The sequence below is a fragment of the Nelumbo lutea genome, chromosome 5 (genome assembly GCF_056320005.1).
Source record: "Nelumbo lutea isolate HS-2025 chromosome 5, American lotus-T2T, whole genome shotgun sequence".
Classification (NCBI taxonomy): Eukaryota; Viridiplantae; Streptophyta; class Magnoliopsida; order Proteales; family Nelumbonaceae; genus Nelumbo; species Nelumbo lutea.
Window position 1 is genome coordinate 32426189 of NC_142688.1, and position 20585 is coordinate 32446773.

Sequence of the window (20585 nt, forward strand, 5' to 3'; positions counted from 1 at the left end):
TTGAAATCTAAAGAGAATAAAGAATCTATCTAGTTTACAACACAAGGGTTCTTGGAAATTGGACCAAGTGAGGTTTGGTTGCAACATGGGTAGCTCTCTCAGTTCATATGAATCCACAAATAGGTTGAACTTTCTCATGCTGGAGGTGACCCTATGGTTTGGATTGGTAGTTTCACTTAGGAATCTTATGACGTTGAAATCATCCCCCAAACACCACGGTCCATTCCAAAGACCCCTACTGGCTGCAAGCTCCTCCCAAAAATCATCCCTTTTCCTATACGAGTTAGGTCCATAGACATTGGTTAAGGCCCACTCAAAACCATCCTCTTTCCTTCTCAATTTGATTGTTACTGTAAAATTGCCAATTAGTTCTTCAGTACAGTCCATCTCTTCATTCTTCCATATTATAATGATGCCCCCTGATGCTCCCCATGATTGTGTAAACGCCCAGTTTAACCCTCTAGCTGACCATACACTCCTCACCCATCTTCTATCCACCTCTGTCAGCTTTGACTCTTGAATTAAGACAATGGTCGGCTTCTCTTTCCTAAGGACTTCCCTATTTACACTTCTTTTTTTTGAACTCCCCAATTCACATTCCAATTGATTATCTTCATGGAAAAATAAGCAAAAAGGCCCAAAGACTCAGCTTAATTTAACCCAGCTTTCTCTCCTTCCTTACTGTGCCTCCTCTTTCATAATCCACACCACCTAAATCTTTTGACTTCACTCATCTATTTTTTTCTTCTTTAATTCTCTCCCTCCCCTTTGTTTGGAGCTTTTATCTGAGTTACTTCTTGTCCTTTTTTCTAATCCTTGCTAAATTTGTTAATTGCCTTTTTAGTTCCAGCACCACTCTTATTAATTTCCCTCTCTTTCTCCTTAGAAGTAGTCCCAATAAGTTCAGCCCCCTCTCTGACCCCAACCTGGAATTAATTTCCACCTCTACCAACTGCTCGAAAAGGATCACTATTAATTCCCAGATTCACTCCCATTCCTCCTTAGACCCTTCTACAGCCTCACCAGCCCCTATCTCTTCCGTTACTCCTACCGAGTCGCTAGGAATGGAAGCTGTTGGGCAGGACCTGGAAACACCTGCAGGCTGCACAGACAAGACAACAGGAGAGAGAGGAGGATTAGCCAAATCACAAGAAGGAACCAAAGAGGATTGGCACAACATACCAGGCTTCAAAGGGTCTGCACTAAGTTCCGCAGAAGACTGGACTAAAGGGCTTTTAAATCAGGGATTCTCCTCCAAACCAACCTTTGAAGTGCAAGCCGGGGAGGGGGATAGATCTGTAGCTTTGCTTGCTGATTGCAGAGATGAGGAAGACACTCTACAAACAACTTGGCTTTGCCTCTGGACAAGGATAGGATCTGCTCCATCTCTAACCGAGGTATATTGGTCCGTAGCACTTCTAAGAGTCCAAAGGAAGTCCAGTGGGGGCTGGTGAAGAAGGTTTGAACAGCAGTCTTGTTCCCATTTCCATTTCCTCCATTAAACTTTTTCCACACTGTAGGTTGTCAAGACTGTTATTCAGTCTTGATCACTAAGAGATTTCAGGTTCGATGAGAAGAGAATGTGAAGAAGATGTAGAGGAAAGAGTGGTGGAAGAGCAATAGAACACAAAATTTTAGGAGAAGAACAGAATGTCAATATTCTGCCGCCGCCACTTTAAGTTAGTATATATAGGTTACGCCAGTTACATGAAAGGACATATCTGCCCTTAGTGTTTACATCATAACTGCTAACAAATAACAAACAATATAAAACTGAAACTAGAGATAACAGAACAGAAAAATAACCACAGCTGTGACTAGCTACATTCTACCCTACGGACAGAGTGGGACCACAGCTGTGGGGCCCACATCACTGTTCTCTACACTCCCCCTAAAGTTGGGAGTATATGTTCATCATTCCCAACTTGGATAGATCCGCCTCTAGCTTCTTTCTTGATACGGCTTTAGTAAGAATGTCTGTTAGTTGCATACTGGATGTGATGTAAGGGAGGCATACTTCTTGAGATGAGACCCTCTCTCGCACAAAATGATGGTCAACTTCAATGTGTTTGGTTCTGTCATGCTGTACTGGATTATGTGCTATATTAATGGCGGCTTGATTATCACAGTACAGCATCAGGGGCTTCTCATACTCAATACCCAACTCCTCAAGTAGAGATCTTAGCCATAGAATTTCAGCCACTCCAACGGCCATGGACCTGTATTCTGCTTCAGCACTTGACCGGGAGACAACACTTTGTTTCTTACTTCTCCAGGAGACAAGGTTTCCTCCCACAAGGGCGCAATATCCCGAGGTAGACCTTCTGTCATCAACACTCCCATCCCAATCTGCATCAGTATAAACCTCCACCTTCATGTGATTGTTGTTCTTGAAAAGTATGCCCCTACCTGGGCATCTCTTCAAGTAAGCTAAGATTCTTTCTGCCGCAAGAAGATGTGTGGTTCTAGGAGAATGCATGTACTGGCTGACAACACTAACAGCATAGGTAATATCTAGCCGAGTGAGGCAGAGATATAGGAGCTTTCCTACCAGTTGTTGGAACATAACTTTGTCTTCCAGAAGCTCCCCACTCTCGGCACTAATCCTGTGATTCTGTTCAATTGGTGTATCTGCAGGCTTGACACCTAACTTTCCAGTTTCTGCCAACAGGTCTAGGACATATTTCCTTTGAGATATAAAGATCCCCTGTTTGGATCTAACAACCTCAATACCCAAAAAATACCGAAGTACACCAAGGTCCTTCACCTCAAATTCTTGGTGAAGAAGCTGTTTAAGAGACTCAATCTCATGGCTATCATTCCCTGTGACCACAATATCATCAACATATACTGCCAATAGTGTCAAAGAGGACTCCACCCTCTTGATGAATAGGGTATGATCTGACTGGGCCTGTATATATCCAAACTTCACAAGTGCTAGTCTGAATCTATTGAACCAAGCCCTAGGTGACTGTTTCAAACCATACAAAGCCTTGTTGAGTCGGCAGACCTTCTTACCTACTTCTGCATCATAGAATCCAGGAGGCAAACGCATGTAAACTTCTTCCTGCAGATCTTCATTCAGAAAGGCATTTTTCACATCCATTTGGTATAAAGGCCAGGTGTGACTTGCTGCAAGAGACAAGAGAACTCGAATAGTAGTCATCTTGGCTACCGGTGCAAATGTCTCCAAGTAATCTATGCCATAAATCTGTGTAAATCCTCTTGCAACTAACCGAGCTTTGTACCTCTCAATAGATCCATCTGCATTATGCTTCACCGTAAATACCCATCTACATCCAACTTGTTTCTTTCCTTTTGGCAAATCAACTACCTCCCAGGTGTTGTTCTTCAATAGAGCATCCATCTCAACTTGCATTGCATCTTTCCATTCAGGGATGGATAGGGCTTCTTGCACTGTTCTTGGAATGGAGACATTGGAAATGGAGCTAAGGTAGGACCTGTAGGTAGGAGATAGACGATCATAGGATAAAAAATGGGAAATACAGTGAGTTGTGGATGTGGTACAATGTCGTTTCCCTTTACGGACTGCAATTGGAAGGTCAAGATCATCTGTAGGGGAAGTCCATTTCCAATGTCATTTCCCTCTACAAACAACTTGGCTTTGTCTCTGGACAAGGATAGGATCTGCTCCATCTCTAACCGAGGTATATTGGTCTGTAGCACTTCTAAGAGTCCAAAGGAAGTCCAGTGGGGGCTGGTGAAGAAGGTTTGAACAGCAGTCTTGTTCCCATTTCCATTTCCTCCATTAAACTTTTTCCACACTGTAGGTTGTCAAGACTATTATTCAGTCTTGATCACTAAGAGATTTCAGGTTCGATGAGAAGAGAATGTGAAGAAGATGTAGAGGAAAGAGTGGTGGAAGAGCAATAGAACACAGAATTTTAGGAGAAGAACAGAATGTCAATATTTTGCCGCCGCCACTTTAAGTTAGTATATATAGGTTATGCTAGTTACATGAAATGACATATCTGCCCTTGGTGTTTACATCATAACTGCTAACAAATAACAAACAATATAAAACTGAAACTAGAGATAACAGAACAGAAAAATAACCACAGCTGTGACTAGCTACATTCTACCCTACGGACAGAGTGGGACCACAGCTGTGGGGCCCACATCACTGTTCTCTACACACACCTACTTTTGGCGCTGCCTATACTAGAACCTCCAGAAATTTCCTCATTAGTCTTTTCCCCTTCATAGTTTACCCAATCTGAATCAAACTCATCTTCTTCCTCTTTGCTTCTGCTATACCTTGGATTTGGTCGTTCAGAGCTGGTGGAGTAGGAGACCAGCCTCGGTCTCCAAGACAGCTTTTCTGCAGCATTAACAGTGGGAACCTTCGAACAGGGCTGAGCTTGGGACAACGATAGACCTGTTTTACCGTCACCTATTTTCTTTGCCTCTCTCATCACGTGGTCACTTAAAGAAGCATGTAACCTTAGCTCTAAGTTGGGCCCTGGTCCATTTGAAAGCCCATTTACTGAAACACCTTGTTTCGGTTTAGGCCAGATTTAACTTGTTCTGAAATCTTCAAAGGCCCAGCTCCTTCATTAATCGAACACACCTTAGGCCCAAAGTTAGTTGCAGTAGATATCAGCTCTAAATTGGGCCCTAGTCCATTTGAAAGCCCATTTGCTGAAACACCTTGTTTCTGTTTAGTTGCAGTACACTTGTCAGCCACACTAACACGAGAGCCTTTACATTCATCTTTTGCATCTTCTCCACTTATCATGACTTTGCTTGCATGCCCTCAACCTTTCCACTTTCATAGCACCTCCAGACCAATCATCCTCCCAAAAATCTAATACTAGATCCGCTTCCCACCTTCCACAAGCAAAAAGAAGGTAACAAAGAGTTGAACTTCATAAACTCCTTCCAAACACTCACCCCATAAGATTACCTCACCTCCCTTACATCTCACCCAAAATTCACCACTCCATACTCACAAGCCACCACTTTCCTCCAAAGAGCTTCCCTCTCTCTCCCAAACCTCCAAACCCACTTCCCCAACAAAGCTTTGTTAAAAACACCCACTCTTCTCACTCCCAAGCCTCTATCTTTTCTAGGTCTACACACCAAATCCCATTTAACCTGAAACTTCTTTTTATCCACCCTCACATTCCAAAGAAAATCCATTTGCATTCTTTAAATCCCTCCCACCATTGTAGAAGGAGCCTTTAATAGGGAGGGAATAATAAATTGGAAGATTTGAAAGAACACTCTTAATTAAGGTTATTTTCCCCCCAAAAGAGAGAAATTTCCCCTTCCATCCCGCCAATTTTTTATCAATTCTATCTAGAACAGGTTTCCAAGTGGAGGATGGTGCCAAGGCTTGCAGTGTAAGAGCTCTTGTGGCTACTGAAGAGAAGGGCTCTCAAATGAAGTTCTCGCCTCACTCATCAGGAAGGGCGTACGGTGTTAAGGAGCTAAACATTGGACTGCATTTTGGGAGGAAGGGATATCGTTTGAGAAATAGGAAAGATAACAGGAGAAAGCTGCTAGGGCCGATCAAACCAAAGCTGAAGAGAAATGAAGGAAGGAGGGTATCAACCGAGGCTAGAAAAAGAATGGAAAAGAGGTGGGTCTGGGTTATTGCCAAGTTTGACAAAAGCGGTGAGAAGGATATCTTTGGTGGTTCAGGAGTGACTCTCAACGACTCTCCATTATCTCAGGACGTAGGGGGATCCGATAGGCTATGTGAATCTTCCAAGCTTGGGGAAGTAAGCTTGACATCTTCAGAGACCAGGTGTGGTTCTGAAAATCAAGCTTTGCCGCTCTCGGAGGATTTAGTCTCTGCTGAAACAGAGAGGCCAGAAGGGGTGGAGGAGACGGGTTCGGATAGGAACTCGAGTGCCAGTGTCGAAAATGTTTCAGGTGCTTATGAGTCCACTGAAGAACAGGCTGAAAGAAATGTGGAAGATATTTTGTGTTTTGAAGAGGTTGAGGTTGGAAGGCTGGATGTTGATCTGGATCAAAGGAGCAATCTGGAAGAGATCAAGGATCAGAGTAACAGAATAATCAGCAAGAAACCATGCAACCTGAGATCTCACAATATATTTCATGTGACAAAGGTCTTTTCAAGATTAAAACTTGGCGTGGCAGGGGCAGGACCTAAAAAAATACAAATGAGTTTAAAGAAGAAAGAGAGGAAGAGGTAATGGGATTTCTGATACTGGTCAAAGAGGGATGGCAGTGCATTTTCAGTCACAGGCTTCCCCTACTTTGAAGAAGCAACAGGAAAATAAGGTGAGTGTTGTTGTTTCTGACTCTAGTAGAATCTAGTTGCCGCAGGAGACCAGCGGTGTTGAAGAAGAAACTTGCATTCTCAAGTTTCCTCCCAAGAGTAATCCCAAGTAACTCAATGGCCACTGAGATACTTCACAACCCAAACTAGTTGCATGCTCTGACACCTCTCTTTCATCCATATTGATCCTCACCACACAACTCTTATTGAAATTAATTTTCAGATTTGACATCTTTTCAAACACTTGGATCACCACTTTCAGTTTCTCACCCATCTATTATCTCGCTCACAAAATAATATGGTGTCATCAACAAATTGCAAGTGAGTGATAGGCAGTCTTTCCCTTCCCACTCTCCAGCCTCTCACCGACCCCTCATATCTACTCTCTAGATTAGGATGCCAAGCATATCAGCTACTAGGGTGAATTCGAAGGGGGATAGGGGATCCCCTTGTCTAATTCTTCTGATCAAGGTTTTTAAGACCGAACTGGACAACAAATCCTGGGTCGAATGGCCCAACCATTCAAACCGAACGGACGGCCTGTTCTGACAAAAATTTAAAAAAATGCCAAAAACCATTGGATGGTTCAGATGGTTTCACCGCCCAGGTCAGCTGTTTGCTGACCAAATCAACGGTTTTTTGCCAAAAGACAGTTCTGGGGTAAAACAGAACCAATCATGTGATTGGTTCCCAGTTTTTCCGGTACGGTCCAGTTTTGAAAACCATGCTTCTGATAGCTAGGAAGTGGTCCACAACTGCATCATTTACCAAAATTGAATAATGACAAGTAGTTATGCAACCTTGAACTCACTTACACCACTTATCTCCAAACATATAGTTTCTCATTACCTCCAATAAGAAAGTCCTAGTCCACCAAGTCATAAGCTTTATCTAAATAAAGCTTACAAACTAAGCCCTTTCTTCCATTTCTTTTCACCTCCTCCACACTCTCTTGGCAATTAGAATTTGATCAACGATCTGCCTACCATAAGGCCATAACAAAAGCTTCCTGATTTGGTGAGATAATAGAAGGGAGCACTGATTTAATTCTTCAAGACAGCACCTTAACAATGATTACCTCCTCCACACTCTCTTGGCAAATAAGGCCATAACAAAAGCTTCCTGATTTGGTGAGATAATAGAAGGGAGCACTGATTTAATTCTTCAAGACAGCACCTTAACAATGATTTTATATAGACTATTAACCAAGCTGATGGGTCTAAAATCCTTAGCTGACTTGCCCCAACTTTTTTCTGAATCAAAGCAATGAATGTGGCGTTCAACCCTGGATTTATTACCCTTCTATTAAAGAACTCTTTGAAAACTCTTAGATTATCCTCCTTCAGGATATCCCAACAGTCTTGGTAAAAATCCATTATAAACCCATCTAGACCTGGTGCTTTTAACTCTATCCATCGAGAAAACCGCTTCCTTTAATTCCTATAGATCAAACCTCCTTTCTAACCAAATCATGTGATCTCCCGACAATTGTGGCCAATCCAACCCTTCCAGACTTAACCTCTCAGTAAGGGGCTTTCTAAATATTGATTTAAAATGGTTCACAAAAGCTCTAGCAATTTTACTTTCTTGATCCATTGTTTCACCTTCAATCTCTAATTTAGAAATGAATTTCCTCCTATCATTAACTAAAGTGTGGAAGAACTTTGTATTTTTATCCCCTTCCTTTATCCACTTCTGCCTGCACCTCTGTTTCCAACTTATTTCTTCTTTGAACAAGATGTCTTCTAATATCTTCCCTAAAGTCCCGCTCTCCTATTTATCCCTTTCTCGAAAGGTTCCATCAACTTCTTTATTGTCCAAGATCTCAATTTGATCAATTACCTCTTGCTTGTTCTCCTCTAGTCTCCCAAAATGTCGAATGTTCCAATCCTTAATTTTTGTTCTCAACTCTTTTAACTTCCAATGGAACTTCATACCCTCCCAATCACCACTCCTTGACTTTTTCTTTGAATCCTAGGTGAAAAAGCCACATATTCTCAAATTGGAAAGGAGCCAGACCCCTTCCCCTTAAATTGTCCTTGGACAAAGTGACAAACAGATTAGCCAATGATCAGAAGTTATTCTTGGTAAAGCCCTCAAAACCAACACTCCCCAATGTTCCTCTCAATCCACTATAAATCAAAATCTATCAAATTTAGAGAAATTTGGGTTTGTGTACAGGTTGGACCATGTAAAGTTGTTTAATAGGGGCAACTCCTTCAGCTCACAAGAATTTATGAAATCATTAAACTTCCTCATGTTGATGGTAATCCTTTGCCTCTCCTTATTAGATTCCTCAACAAATCTTATTACGTCAAAGTCCCCTCCAATACAACACCATACAAGCCCCGTATATCTTTTAATTCTTTCCACAACTCATTTCTCTCTATATATCCATTAGGCCCATAAATGTTTGTTAAAATCCATTCAGATCCATCGTCTACTTGTTGAAACTTAACTGACATCGTGAATTTCCCCACCAGTTCCTCCACTTCTTGCACTACAACCTTCTTCCACATGACCACTAATACTCCCGAGGAACCCCATGACAAAGACATTGCCCATCTTATACCCCTAGCCCTCATAATATTTCTAGGCCAACTGTCATCAAACAACAACAGCTTAGATTCTTAAAAAAGAACAATATCCAGATTCTCTTTCCTAAGTAAAATTCTTTTTGTTGTTGCTGGTTTATGTTTGGGTGGAAATTATACATCTAAGGATCTTGGGTCCTCTAGGTAATTTTTAAGGAAGGTTTTCCTTGTTTTTCCTTCCGTTTCTCCCCTATTAATGTCCTTTATTTTTTTCAGCTTCAATAAATGCTTTACCAATAAAAGAATCAAAAGGCTGATGTAAAACAGAAAGGCACTTTCTTTTTTTTTTTTTTATCAGTAACAGGAAACTTTCATTAAATTATAAGAAGATTAAAATACAAAGGTGAGGGGAGGTAAACCCTCTTACCACCCCACCCCCCAACAATAAGATTACATAGTAGCCCAAAACAAATGGCTTCTTCCCACCCCCTGTTTGGCCAAAGCATCTGCAAATGAATTATCACATCTTTTAACCCACCGGACAAGCACATCCATTCCTTGGGTTAGCCACTTGAAATGCCTTTTTCCATTAATGCATGCCTATAACCCGTTGTTTGCCTTCCCTATCCAGCCAATTACCACTTGCGAATCGCCTTCAATAATCAACTTATTTATATTCAACTCCTTAGCCCTTTTTACCCCCTATCCAGCCAATTAGCACATCCATTCAGGAGGGCCTGAATCTCTGCTCTCAAAGAGTCTCCAACTCCAATTGGTCCAGAAAAAAGAACTATAACTGAACCTGCCTCTGTTCTGAACACACCACCAACCCCTGATGGCCCTAGGTTTCCTTCACTGCTCCCATCAAAGTTGAGTTTGATAAAGCCTTCCATCGAAGGGATCCACTTCGGAAGGACATTCAGTCTACTGGGAGCCGAGACTGCTATCCCCTGCCAATTATTCATGATGGCCTCTATTGAAACATCCTCAAAAAGATTCATTGTTTTTACCCATTGTGCTACTCTCAATGAGATTACTTCTATAATTGTGTCCCTACTTCTTTCTTCTTCAGCAAATATCCTTTGGTTCCTTTCCTCCCAAATCGTCCAACAGACTGCTGCCTTGGTGCATCTCCAAAAGATTTTTCCCCTCTTTTTGATCCGGCAACCAACTACATAAGTGAAGAGGCTACGGATGCTTGATGGAGGAGTCCACCTGCAACCAAATAAAGAGAGAAACCACTTCCAAATAGAAGAAATAAAAGGGCAGGATATAAGTAAATGAGAACAAGACTCACCATCAGCTTTACAAAGGGTACACCAATGCGGGGACAAGCACCAAAAAGGCTTCTTTTTTTGTAGGAGATCGAAGGTATTAATTCTTTCCAAAGCTATTTCTCAGCAGAGTGCTTCAACCCTAGGTGGGACCGGTCTTCCCCACACTTATTTAGAAGGGAAGGGAAAGGCAAAAGTAACAGAAGAGTGGGCCAGGGCACTGAAAAAGGAGGGACAACTGAAAGAGCCAGAAGAAGAGAGAGTCCAAATTTGGGAATCCCCCTTAATCAGATCTAAAAAAACCTTTTGGAGAACCTGAATCAAGGACCACACCAAATCCATCTCAGAATCTCTAAGACCTCTTCTGAAACCCAAATCTCAATTAATCTGGAGTCCTGGACCAATGGAAGAAACTAAAGATGAGGCAGTTAAGTTTTGTACCTAGAAAGGGAGAAAAGGGAAGGAAATTGATTTTTAAGTGGTGTCTCCCCCACCCACACATGCTCCCAAAATCTCACCATGATTCCAGAACACAAATTGTACATGAAGAAGGGTAGAAAACAAGGAAGAATAGCATGGATGGCTTTCCAAGGTGTTGTTGCTGAAGCTCTAGCCGAAATTCCAGCATCCCAACCATTTCCCGTCAGCCCGTGAATGCTCTTTATCACTTTTGTCCACAATTTCTTGGTCCACCGGAAATCTCCATAGCCACTTACCCAGTAAGGCTGTATTCCTCTTCTGAATACTCCCAATTCCTAGACCCCCTAACTCCTCTCCTCACCTGGCAGATTTGCTAATGTTGATTTGATCAAAGTAATTCTCCCACCCATCGATAGATAATTTCTATTCTAGGAGGCAAGCCTTTTTGAAAATCGATCCACCACCGGGTTCCAAAAATTCACACTTCTAGGGTTGACTCCAAAAGGTAAACCCAAATAAGTCATAGGCCATTGGCATACCTCACACCCCAAAATTGTTGCACATTCATATACTTCATCTTCCATGTTGATACCTGCTACACAAGTCTTATTGAAGTTGACTTTCAGATTTGTCATTTTCTCAAATACTTGTATCACCTCCTTCATATTCCTCACCCAACTCAAATCACCTCCCTCACAGGTGACTTGCAAATGAGTGATAGGTACTCTTTCTCTTCCCACTCTCCAACCTCTCACCAAACCCCTCAAATATGCTCTTTGAAAAAGAATACCCACTTTTGCTACTAGAGTGAACAAGAAAGGAGAAAGAAGATCCCCCTGTCAAATTCCTCTAATGGCTGGAAAATGGTCAACCACTATGCCATTAACCAAGAGTGAGTAATGACAGGTACTAATGCAACCCTTAATTTAAAGAAATCCCAATCCACCAAATCATAAGCTTTCTCTAAATCAAGCTTGCAAACCAATCCTTTCTTTCCATATCACTTTAGCTCCTCCACACTCTCACTGGCAATAAGAATTTTATCCAAGATCTGCCTATCCTACACGAAGGCCCCTTGATTTAAAGAAATAATAGAAGGAAGCACTGATCTAATTCTTCTTGATAGCACCTTGGCAATGATTCTATAAAGACTATGAACAAGACTAATGGGATGGGCACTTTCTATGTAACAATGGGCATTCAGGCATTGTAAGTTATTAAGAGGCTTCCCAAGTGATACAACTAGGAGTGGAAACGAATCGAGCCTTTCACGAGCTATTTGAACTTGGCTCGGTCTAAACCAAGCTTTGAGCTCAATATATAGGCTAAGGCTCATTTCATAATCAAGTCGAGCTCAAGCCTAATATAGCTTGGTTCGTAAGGCTCATGAGACTAATCGAGCTTTTATACATATAAAAATAATAATATACATAAATATATAAATAAAAAATAAAAAATATTATATATACAAGATTTTTAGTTTTTATATGTATAATAATACCTAGATTTTTATAATTCTTAAATTTTTCTATGTAAAATAAAAATATATATATATTTTGTATATTTATAATTTTCAAATTTTATAGGAAGCTTGGCTCACAATCAAGCTCGAGATCGAGCTTCATGGTTTTCTGGCGAGCCAAGCTCAAATAGCCAAATATTTGGCTTAGCTTGGCTCGAATCCACCCCTAGATACAACTTTTCATACTCACATGTTTCATCTAGTCGAGTGAGGGAAGGAAAACCGAATAAAGTAGAACTTCTTTCTTTGCTCCAAGTGCTCAGTTTCTCCTTTTTCTTTGAGTTTTGTGTAGCTAAACATTGAGGGCCATGCTCCTTGCCTTTGGAGACTAAACCTAATCCCATCAAAGAGACAAGATCATTGTTGACATGCCACAGCCCCTTCTTCCACTGGACCTAAGAGCTGCTAATTCCATGGCCAAATCGGCTTTAGTTTTTATCCTTATGAATGCTTTCTTGTGCTTGTTGCCATAGGATTTTTATATTGTATTTTAATTTTTAAGTAGGAACTCTTCTAGTTTGAGGTTCCCTTCTTTGCAAATTGCCCTTTTGCTCTTTTAGTCATTAGGCTCTGTTTGTTTGCAGTACAGTTTCATTTGAGTGGCACAAATGCATGGGAATGCAAGTTTTGGTCAACCTTTTGTTCATACTTTGCTTAGTCTGTGTGGGAGGAGTAAAATAGGAAGCAAAATAATGTGATCCCCTCTTTATTTGGGAGAGAATGAAAATCATAGAAAGGGATACAAATTTATGTCAAAAATAGGTGCATAATACCCCAGCTAGGGGTTCAAATTGGCACAACAAAGAAACAATTGCAAATCTGAACTGGGTGCAAGCTTTGCACCTGGTTTGGATTTGAACTGCAAATAAATGGATCCTTGATAAATTTCAATTACTGAATAAAAAAGACTTCAATCCACTCTTGAATCCTAAAACTCTAGAATCAAACATCACCCACCATATACTCCACATAGAATCCCATATACTGATTGTAAGTGTATGATCATGGAGAATAACAGCATTTTAAGATGAGACTCCACAAAAAGGAAAAAAAAAGGATTTCCAGAATCCTGCATGAAAAAATTTATGGTCAAGGCACAAGAAAATCCTCAGGCAATCTCTCATAATTGCTCTCCCTGCCACTTATGCAGACATGACATCTATGTCCTTCAGTTAAAATATGATGAACCCATCAATACCATATGGAAATTTAACACATTTCCTGCATTTAGACTTTCAACCCACTCCCTTGATAGAAGGAAAAAAAAAACATTAAATATGGCATATTCAGAAACTTCCCAGTAGAAAATACCAGCCTAAAACAAATGCAATAAAAATAAAATCGGGCCATTCACCTTGAAGGCGGGTTCAGCTTCTTGTTGCCCTGGTTTGTCAGATATTTCCATCACCCACTGAAGGCAATAAACCAGATATCTCTTAGTCAAATTTGACATGTCAACATTTATTGATGGGTAATAGCATAACTCATAATTAGAGGACAAAAGTAGATATTAGTTGGATGAAACAATTACCAGGGGAATTCCTTTGACGCTCTTTCCAATGCTGATTATTGATTGCAATAATCCCTCAAAGAGAGAAACAGAGCACAAGTCAGCAACTTTACACATCAACACATAATAAAAACACTGAATGTTGGAAATGCTTAAATAAAACTAGATACTACTTGGATTATTCCCAAGAAAAGTTAACTTAGGTGGCAATTTGAACATAGGACTGTTCATCATTATGGCCTCATTTTGGAATCCGTGCTTTGTTCTCTTGCATTGATATAGATGCAAAAACAGTCTGAGTGGTGGAAAAAAAATTCAGGTACTAGTTGATGTCAATAAAGAGATGGTATTAGTCTTCAGGTGCAACTGTGAGTTAAATTTATTCTTTGCAGATGGAAGACATCAGGAACGCATGAAGTTCAATCTTTTTCAAAAGCTGTTAAAACATGGCCATCCTATATGCTTAACATGGTGATAGCTACCGATTTTATTGTTGCAATTAGAAGATTGGGTAATCCATCTATCACTATTTTTTGGATAAATAACAAGGAATTTCATTAAGATTAAAGAAGAAATATACACACAAACAGAGGGAGGTAAGCAATCTTAACTCCCCTGCAATCAGCAAAGCAAAATTACAAGATTAGAAATGAGCCCAAAACAAAGAATCCTAATCACCCCTTGCTTTGCTAGCCCATCCGCAAATTAGTTAGCAGATCTCTTCACCCAACTGAATTTTATCTCAATATCTTTTGCCAGCCATTTAAATTTTTTCCTTTCATTGTTGTAATTCCACATAGCAGTCTTGTCTTCCTTTAGCCATCTTACCACCACCTCCGAGTCCTGTTCAATTATCACTATGAAATGAACATTTTGTTCAAGAATGCACTTTTGAAATTGCTTATCAAAAATATTTGAATAAACTACAGTTGTCATTATCTTTGTAAATAAAGTTGTTGTTTTCTTTCTCTAACTAAATTATAAATTGATCCATTATACTAAATAGTAAGTGAATGATTAGCTTGGCAATTTAGTAAGCTCATTATTTCTTCTTGAATAGTATACTATAAGTTGCAGTAAAGGATGTTTGGGTTGAGCTGGATTCCTCCAAGGATTGGAGCCTTTTGTTGGGAAGCCTTCCTAGAAAGGTGTAATACTTGTAACTTACTCCAAAGAAAAAGGTCTTTTGGTACTTGACTCCGAATTGGTGCATTCTTTGCAAGGCTAATGGTGAAAGCTCCTACCACTTATTATTTTCTTGTCCCTTTGTTGCTGTTATTTGGGACTGGTTTCTTTCCTTATTTGGTTGCAGGTGGACCCCACCACCAAATATTCAAAGCTTGTTTAGCTCTTTGTTCCTTCAATGGCCAAAGGAAAGGGGAAGGATTATGTGGAGGTATGTGAGGGTTTCTATTTTCTGGACTCTATGAGAGGAAAGGAATGCCAGAACTTTTTCTGAAAATGAAAGAAGTAAAGAAATTGAAGTAATAACAATTAGGGTGGTGCACTAGTTAAAATCCTTGGACCTGTTTGATGATGCTTCTACGGATATGTTGTTGAATAGCTGGATGGAGGTGGCTAATTCTGCTCCTGCTCGCTCTTCTGTTTGTCCTTGTGGTCACCACTAGGCTATGGCTTTATAGTGTTAAACTTTGGTGGTAGTAGCGAGGGCAATCCAGGTCCATCAGGTGTAGGAGGGGTCTTCAAAGATGACGATGGGAAGGTGCTTGCAGTGTATTCAGGTCCCATTGGGGTTGAGGACTCTCTTAAAGCTGAAGTCTATGCTGTACTGAAGGATATAAGGAAGACTAAGGAACTGAATTTACAAAAGTTAGTCGTTGAAGTGGACTCAAAGCTGGTGTTAAGCTGGTTACAAAAGGAAGGTGGACTGTGAAGATTAAATGGCTAACTAGGGGGCTGGAAATCCAATTTCAGTGGGTTAAGAGAACAGAAAATGCATTTGCAGTTGCTTTGGCAAACCAGTGGGTGGGAAGGGATCAAATGTTTTGGGTCGTTATGTAAGTTTTTTCTTTGCTGTCCTCTTGGAGAGAGTTAAGCCTTTTTATCTCTCTCTGGAGTGTTGTAACTAAATTTTTTATTAATCTAATGGTTTCCTGTTATTGATCAATATATATATATATATATATAGTAGTGTAGTCTGTCTTATTATATTGGATTTTTTTTCATAAATTCAACTTTAGTATAATTAGGAACAAAGATCTCTCTCACATTTTACTTGGGGCCCATTTGTTTTTCGGATTTTGAGAGGGGGGAAGTCAGTCGATGGGATTTTGGTTCTCAGTGGACGAGATACCCTTGTTCTTTTTTCAGATTTATTTGGGGTCCATGGAATTCATTTTTCCTGGGTATCACTTACCCGGGTAAGTGATACCCATCTCCTTGAGGGAAAGTTGCCAATGCTTGAATGGAACAAAATTGTCTCTTTTAAAAATGGCTTTTTATGGCTAAAATCATCATTGTCTTATTTACTTAGGAAACAAAAGAACATGGGCAAATGCACTTACCAGGGTAAGTTCCCACTTCCCAGGTGGATATTCCCATATGATATTGTTCTTTTGGTGTTCAACATCCAATATTACGAATTGGATTCTTATTATACAAGAGTCAGATATAGCTCAATTATCCAACCCCACTTCCTTACCCATTGAAGTATTTCCACAGGCAATAGAGATTTATGTTCCTTAACATTTTAAGGTGTATATAGAATCAACAGTTATTTCCTACTGGTAAAAAAACGCAATCGTCGTTCATAAATTAGATTCTACCATTAATAGTGGAGAATTCAAAATGAAAAAAAAAAAAAAAAGTTTTCCTTAAAACACACCTGTAGATCCTCGAAATATTGCTACATCTTCGACCAAACTGCTTCACGGCTTTTTCAAGTTCGAAGTTTGTCATATACCCGCGAGCTAAATCTACTCTGAATTTGATTGTGCCACGACGATTATTACGAAGATAGTGCATACCTAGAAACTTAAATAAAATAAAACAAAACAAAATGAAAAGAAAAGAACAATAAATACCTTGGTGGAGACTTTGTTTGATCAAACAAACGTCGGCGGAGGAAATCATGGTCGTGATCCGTAGAACCTAATAAAGACGGAAACCACCAACACGATCAGTATTCAAACGGCCAAGTCCACACCATTAAATTTAAATTATAGGTCGATATTCCACCCAAAAGATCAAAAACTCAATCTTTAGAGTCAAAATGACCGTGATTACTGGTCAATATCGAATTGAAATAAGAAGTGCGTCAAATATTAGATACGCAGCAATTGAAAAGATAGCAAGAGAATTCTGAAATCAAATTTGAGTCAGGCCGAGAGAGAGAGAGAGAGAGAGAGAGAGAATGACCTGAAAAACTTGAAGCCTGTTCCCCGCCTCTAGCTATTGCAGTACTAGCCAAAGAGAAAAAGCAGAAGGCAAGAAAGAGGGTATAGAAGGAAGAAGAGAACAAGATCTCCATTGAAGTCCGAAACCAATGCTCCTGAGCTTCGGTCGGGAGGGGCCCTGGAGTGCATTTCTCAATTAAACGCTCTCGGCGGAGAGAACATGATGGGTCAAACAGTGACTCCAGTCCCGGTCCAATTGATATCTGGTTTGATAGGTTCACTCGCCCAGGTCCTCGCTATCTCGGCCCGAGCAATTGGCTTGAAATTTGGGAACTTTATAATCGGACGGGTATAGAAGGAAGGAGAGAACAAGATCTCCATTGAAGTCCGAAACCAGTGCTCCTGAGCTTCGGTCGGGAGGGGCCCTGGAGTGCATTTCTCAATTAAAAGCTCTCGGCGGAGAGAACATGATGGGTCAAACAGTGAATCCAGTCCCGGTCCAATTGATATCTGGTTTGATAGGTTCACTCGCCCAGGTCCTCGCTATCTCGGCCCGAGCAATTGGCTTGAAATTTGGGAACTTTATAATCGGACGGTCGGACCATACCAAACCAGGGATGCAACGGTGGGATGGGATTCGAATCGGATACTGTTCGAAATCGAATCCATCGGATTTTCTAAGAATATAGATTAGGTCAGGTAAATGAGATGAACACATTGAATAAGCAGTCAGAAAATTTTCTGACACTTCACACACTAGCGAAATTCACAGTACATACCAGAGGAAATGTTTCTAATGCACGGTGGAATGTTCCTGTAAAGTCGGTGTGAGGCGCCACGGTGGGATGTACCCTTAACATCTATTGAGTGCTTACCGAATGTGATCACAGCGGTGTCCCTTTTCACGGCCCAGAAAATAAAGTAATTGAACTTGATCCATTTATAACTAAATCAAATACGGATCCACCTCAACTAAATTTGATTTAAATAGATATACATGTTCATAGTTTCAAGTTTCAAACAAGTTATTTTCAAATTGTTCGTGAAATATAATATAAAAGTGATTTTTTATTTCATTTTATTAATAATGTATAATATTTTCACTTATAAAAAATTTATAATACTTTGACCATTCTAGTTTAATTATTAATATTAATATATCATTTCAATATCCAATTGCAATCCAAATTCATTCAAGTCCAATATAAATATGATGGATAAGATTCAATGCAAGTTTAAATAAAAACAAATCAAATTTGGATTTTGATTTGCAGTCAGAATCAGAATTGGAATAAAAATTCAACAGAATCCGAATTTGAATGGTCTATTCCTCCTGTCTCTTTGATTTACACAGAAATAATAATCAAAATCAAATGGGATGGATTCTCATTCCCAAGGGAGGGGGAGGTAATGATCATTCCCTCAAATGGAAGAATCTCATTTCACCAAAAATGGGAATGAGATTTTGATTCTTCCCAATCAAATAGTTAAAATCAGATTGGACCATTTTAATTCCAATTCCAGACCTCTATTCCCAATGAACCAAACAAACCCTTTAGAGTCATGGCCCCTTTTTAACTAGGAAGAGAGCAGAGCTCTGGATCCATATTGTATAACATCTGATGTTAGCACTATAACTAAAAGAACATGGGTCATTTTTGTTGTTGGAGAGTTATAGTTTACCTCCCCCTTTCTATAATTAAAATTTCACAAATCTTATTAGTAAAGATTATTGTTATCGCTAAAAAAAAAAAAGAACATGGGTCATTTTTAAACATTTCAAGGTCGTTTTGGTTCGTGGTCAGAATTGGAATCAAAATCATTGGAAATCGGAATCGGAATGACTTTATTCCTATAATCTGTTTGGTTCATACAATAATGGAAACGGGAATTAGAATGAGATTTCATTCCCAAGGGAGGGACAGGGATCAAGGAATGGCCATTCCCTCAAATGAGGGAATGTTATTCCAGACTTTCCAGCAAGAATGAGAATGGGGTTCCGATTCCGCCCAACCAAATAGTTGGAATCGGAATAACCCATTCTGATTCCGATTCCAGACCCCTAATATCGTGCAAAATCATTAGATAGAGATTAGCGAGAGATGGACAATCTCCACTAACAGCTTCACTGCTCCTGGTTTTGGATAGAAGTTTACCAAAACTTCAATCCATCACCTAATGGTAATATGTATCAATGGAGACTAATTTACTAAGGGTCCGTTTGGTTCGTAGTTGGAATTGAAATTGAAATCAAAATTATCTATCCCCCTCAACTGTTTGGTTCAGGCTGGACTTAAAATCGAAATCAGAATTGACTGGAATGAATTCCCATTCCCAATGGAAATGGAGGAATGCCATTCCAAGAGGAATAGAAATGAGATTCTGATCCGACCCAACTGATTTATTCCCACAAAACAAATGGACCCTAAATCTTGTTTGTCAAGTGTTTTATCTATACTATATATAAAAGTGTGAATGTGAAGTAGAAGTTTTTTTTGACTAAAATTACCTTATATTTCTTTATTTGAGAAAGGGTACAACAGTCATTTTTTATTATAGCTTGAGTGTTAGATTTAATAGCTAATATAAAGCCCATATTTATGTATTTAATCCATCTTTAATTGTAAGGTTCAAAATATAACTTCAATTATTACTTTTCACCTCATTTAATCTCTTCTAATTAAAAAAATATAAAATATGAAAACAAAAAATATATACATAAAATTTATAGAAAATTGTGGATATATTATTACTATCATTATCATTATCTAGAATTGCCATATGCAAAACACGTATATACTTACTAGTACATTTATAAGTGTCCCAATCAAATACATTGAGTAGGTTGTCTCATTCTTTGAAGAATGCTTCACCCTCCATTCTCTAATGTGAATCAACCAAGTGCCTAATAAATGTGTTTAAACTTAAAACCTAGCAGTTAGCCCTTTGAAGAATTAGACTTTCTAAGTCCAATGCATAACTAACCGTTTTTAGCCCTTTGGCCCAATTTCCTTTACTGTATTTGACCCAATTTCCTTTCTTTTCCTTTCCCCTTCATTTATTTCGAACCAAACACAGCCTTATGACAAACATGATTCAATGTCTCAAACTCTCAATTAGCATATATCTGGAAAAATGCAAAAATAATCTTGTGGAGGACGATTCACATCATAGGGTCTAGACAATGGGTTGGCACTTGGAAGTTGGAATACATGTCAATGTCAAACTTCAAAGCCTCGAACATCAACCCTCTATCATTCTTTGACCTAAAAAGGAGGGACCCTCCAGAGAAACATTTCTCCGGGAAAAATGAAGCCTAAGGCAAACTGATCAATGGGGCTCTACAATGTCAATATCCAGGTAGCTTGCTTGAATCGATTTTAGCAGTAACCAAATTGCTGCATGGTGGTCAGGTCCTCAATGGCCACCACCTGACCACTAGTCAATAGTTGGCATCTTCTCAAGTATGAGCAAAGTGATTCTTTTCCCTTTTTGTCCAGGTACAGATTAATAAGTGCACTGATTATTCTCAAGTTTCTAAGAAACAAATACTCATCCTTGTAATAAAAAAGAGAGTTGAGCTAATCGGCTCCTAGGTTCAACTTTTGCTTCCCATATCACCATTCTCATTGACTCAACTCACGTAACTCCCCTCTCTTTCCCTATGAGATTTCCCATGCATAACAAGGTGACTATCA

General features: G+C 39.5%; 1 protein-coding gene across 4 annotated transcripts in view; it reads right to left on the reverse strand.

Annotated features, from left to right (window-relative positions):
• Window positions 1–17208, reverse strand: part of SOL1 (carboxypeptidase D) — a 48958-nt gene extending 31750 nt beyond the window's left edge. The window contains exons 1-5 of one of the 4 annotated variants that reach the window (XM_088943702.1): window positions 16910–17085; window positions 16576–16642; window positions 16377–16472; window positions 13553–13583; window positions 13376–13432 (exon numbers count right to left, since the gene is read on the reverse strand). In XM_088943702.1, coding sequence (XP_088799828.1) covers window positions 13376–13432; window positions 13553–13583; window positions 16377–16472; window positions 16576–16642; window positions 16910–17021 — 363 coding nt within the window. In that variant the 5' untranslated portion in view covers window positions 17022–17085. Of the gene's footprint in view, window positions 1–13375; window positions 13433–13552; window positions 13584–16376; window positions 16473–16575; window positions 16643–16909 lie in introns of all 4 variants that reach the window. The other 3 variants (XM_088943699.1, XM_088943700.1, XM_088943701.1) reach the window with 3 other exon arrangements.
• Between the last annotated feature and the right edge of the window lie 3377 nt (window positions 17209–20585).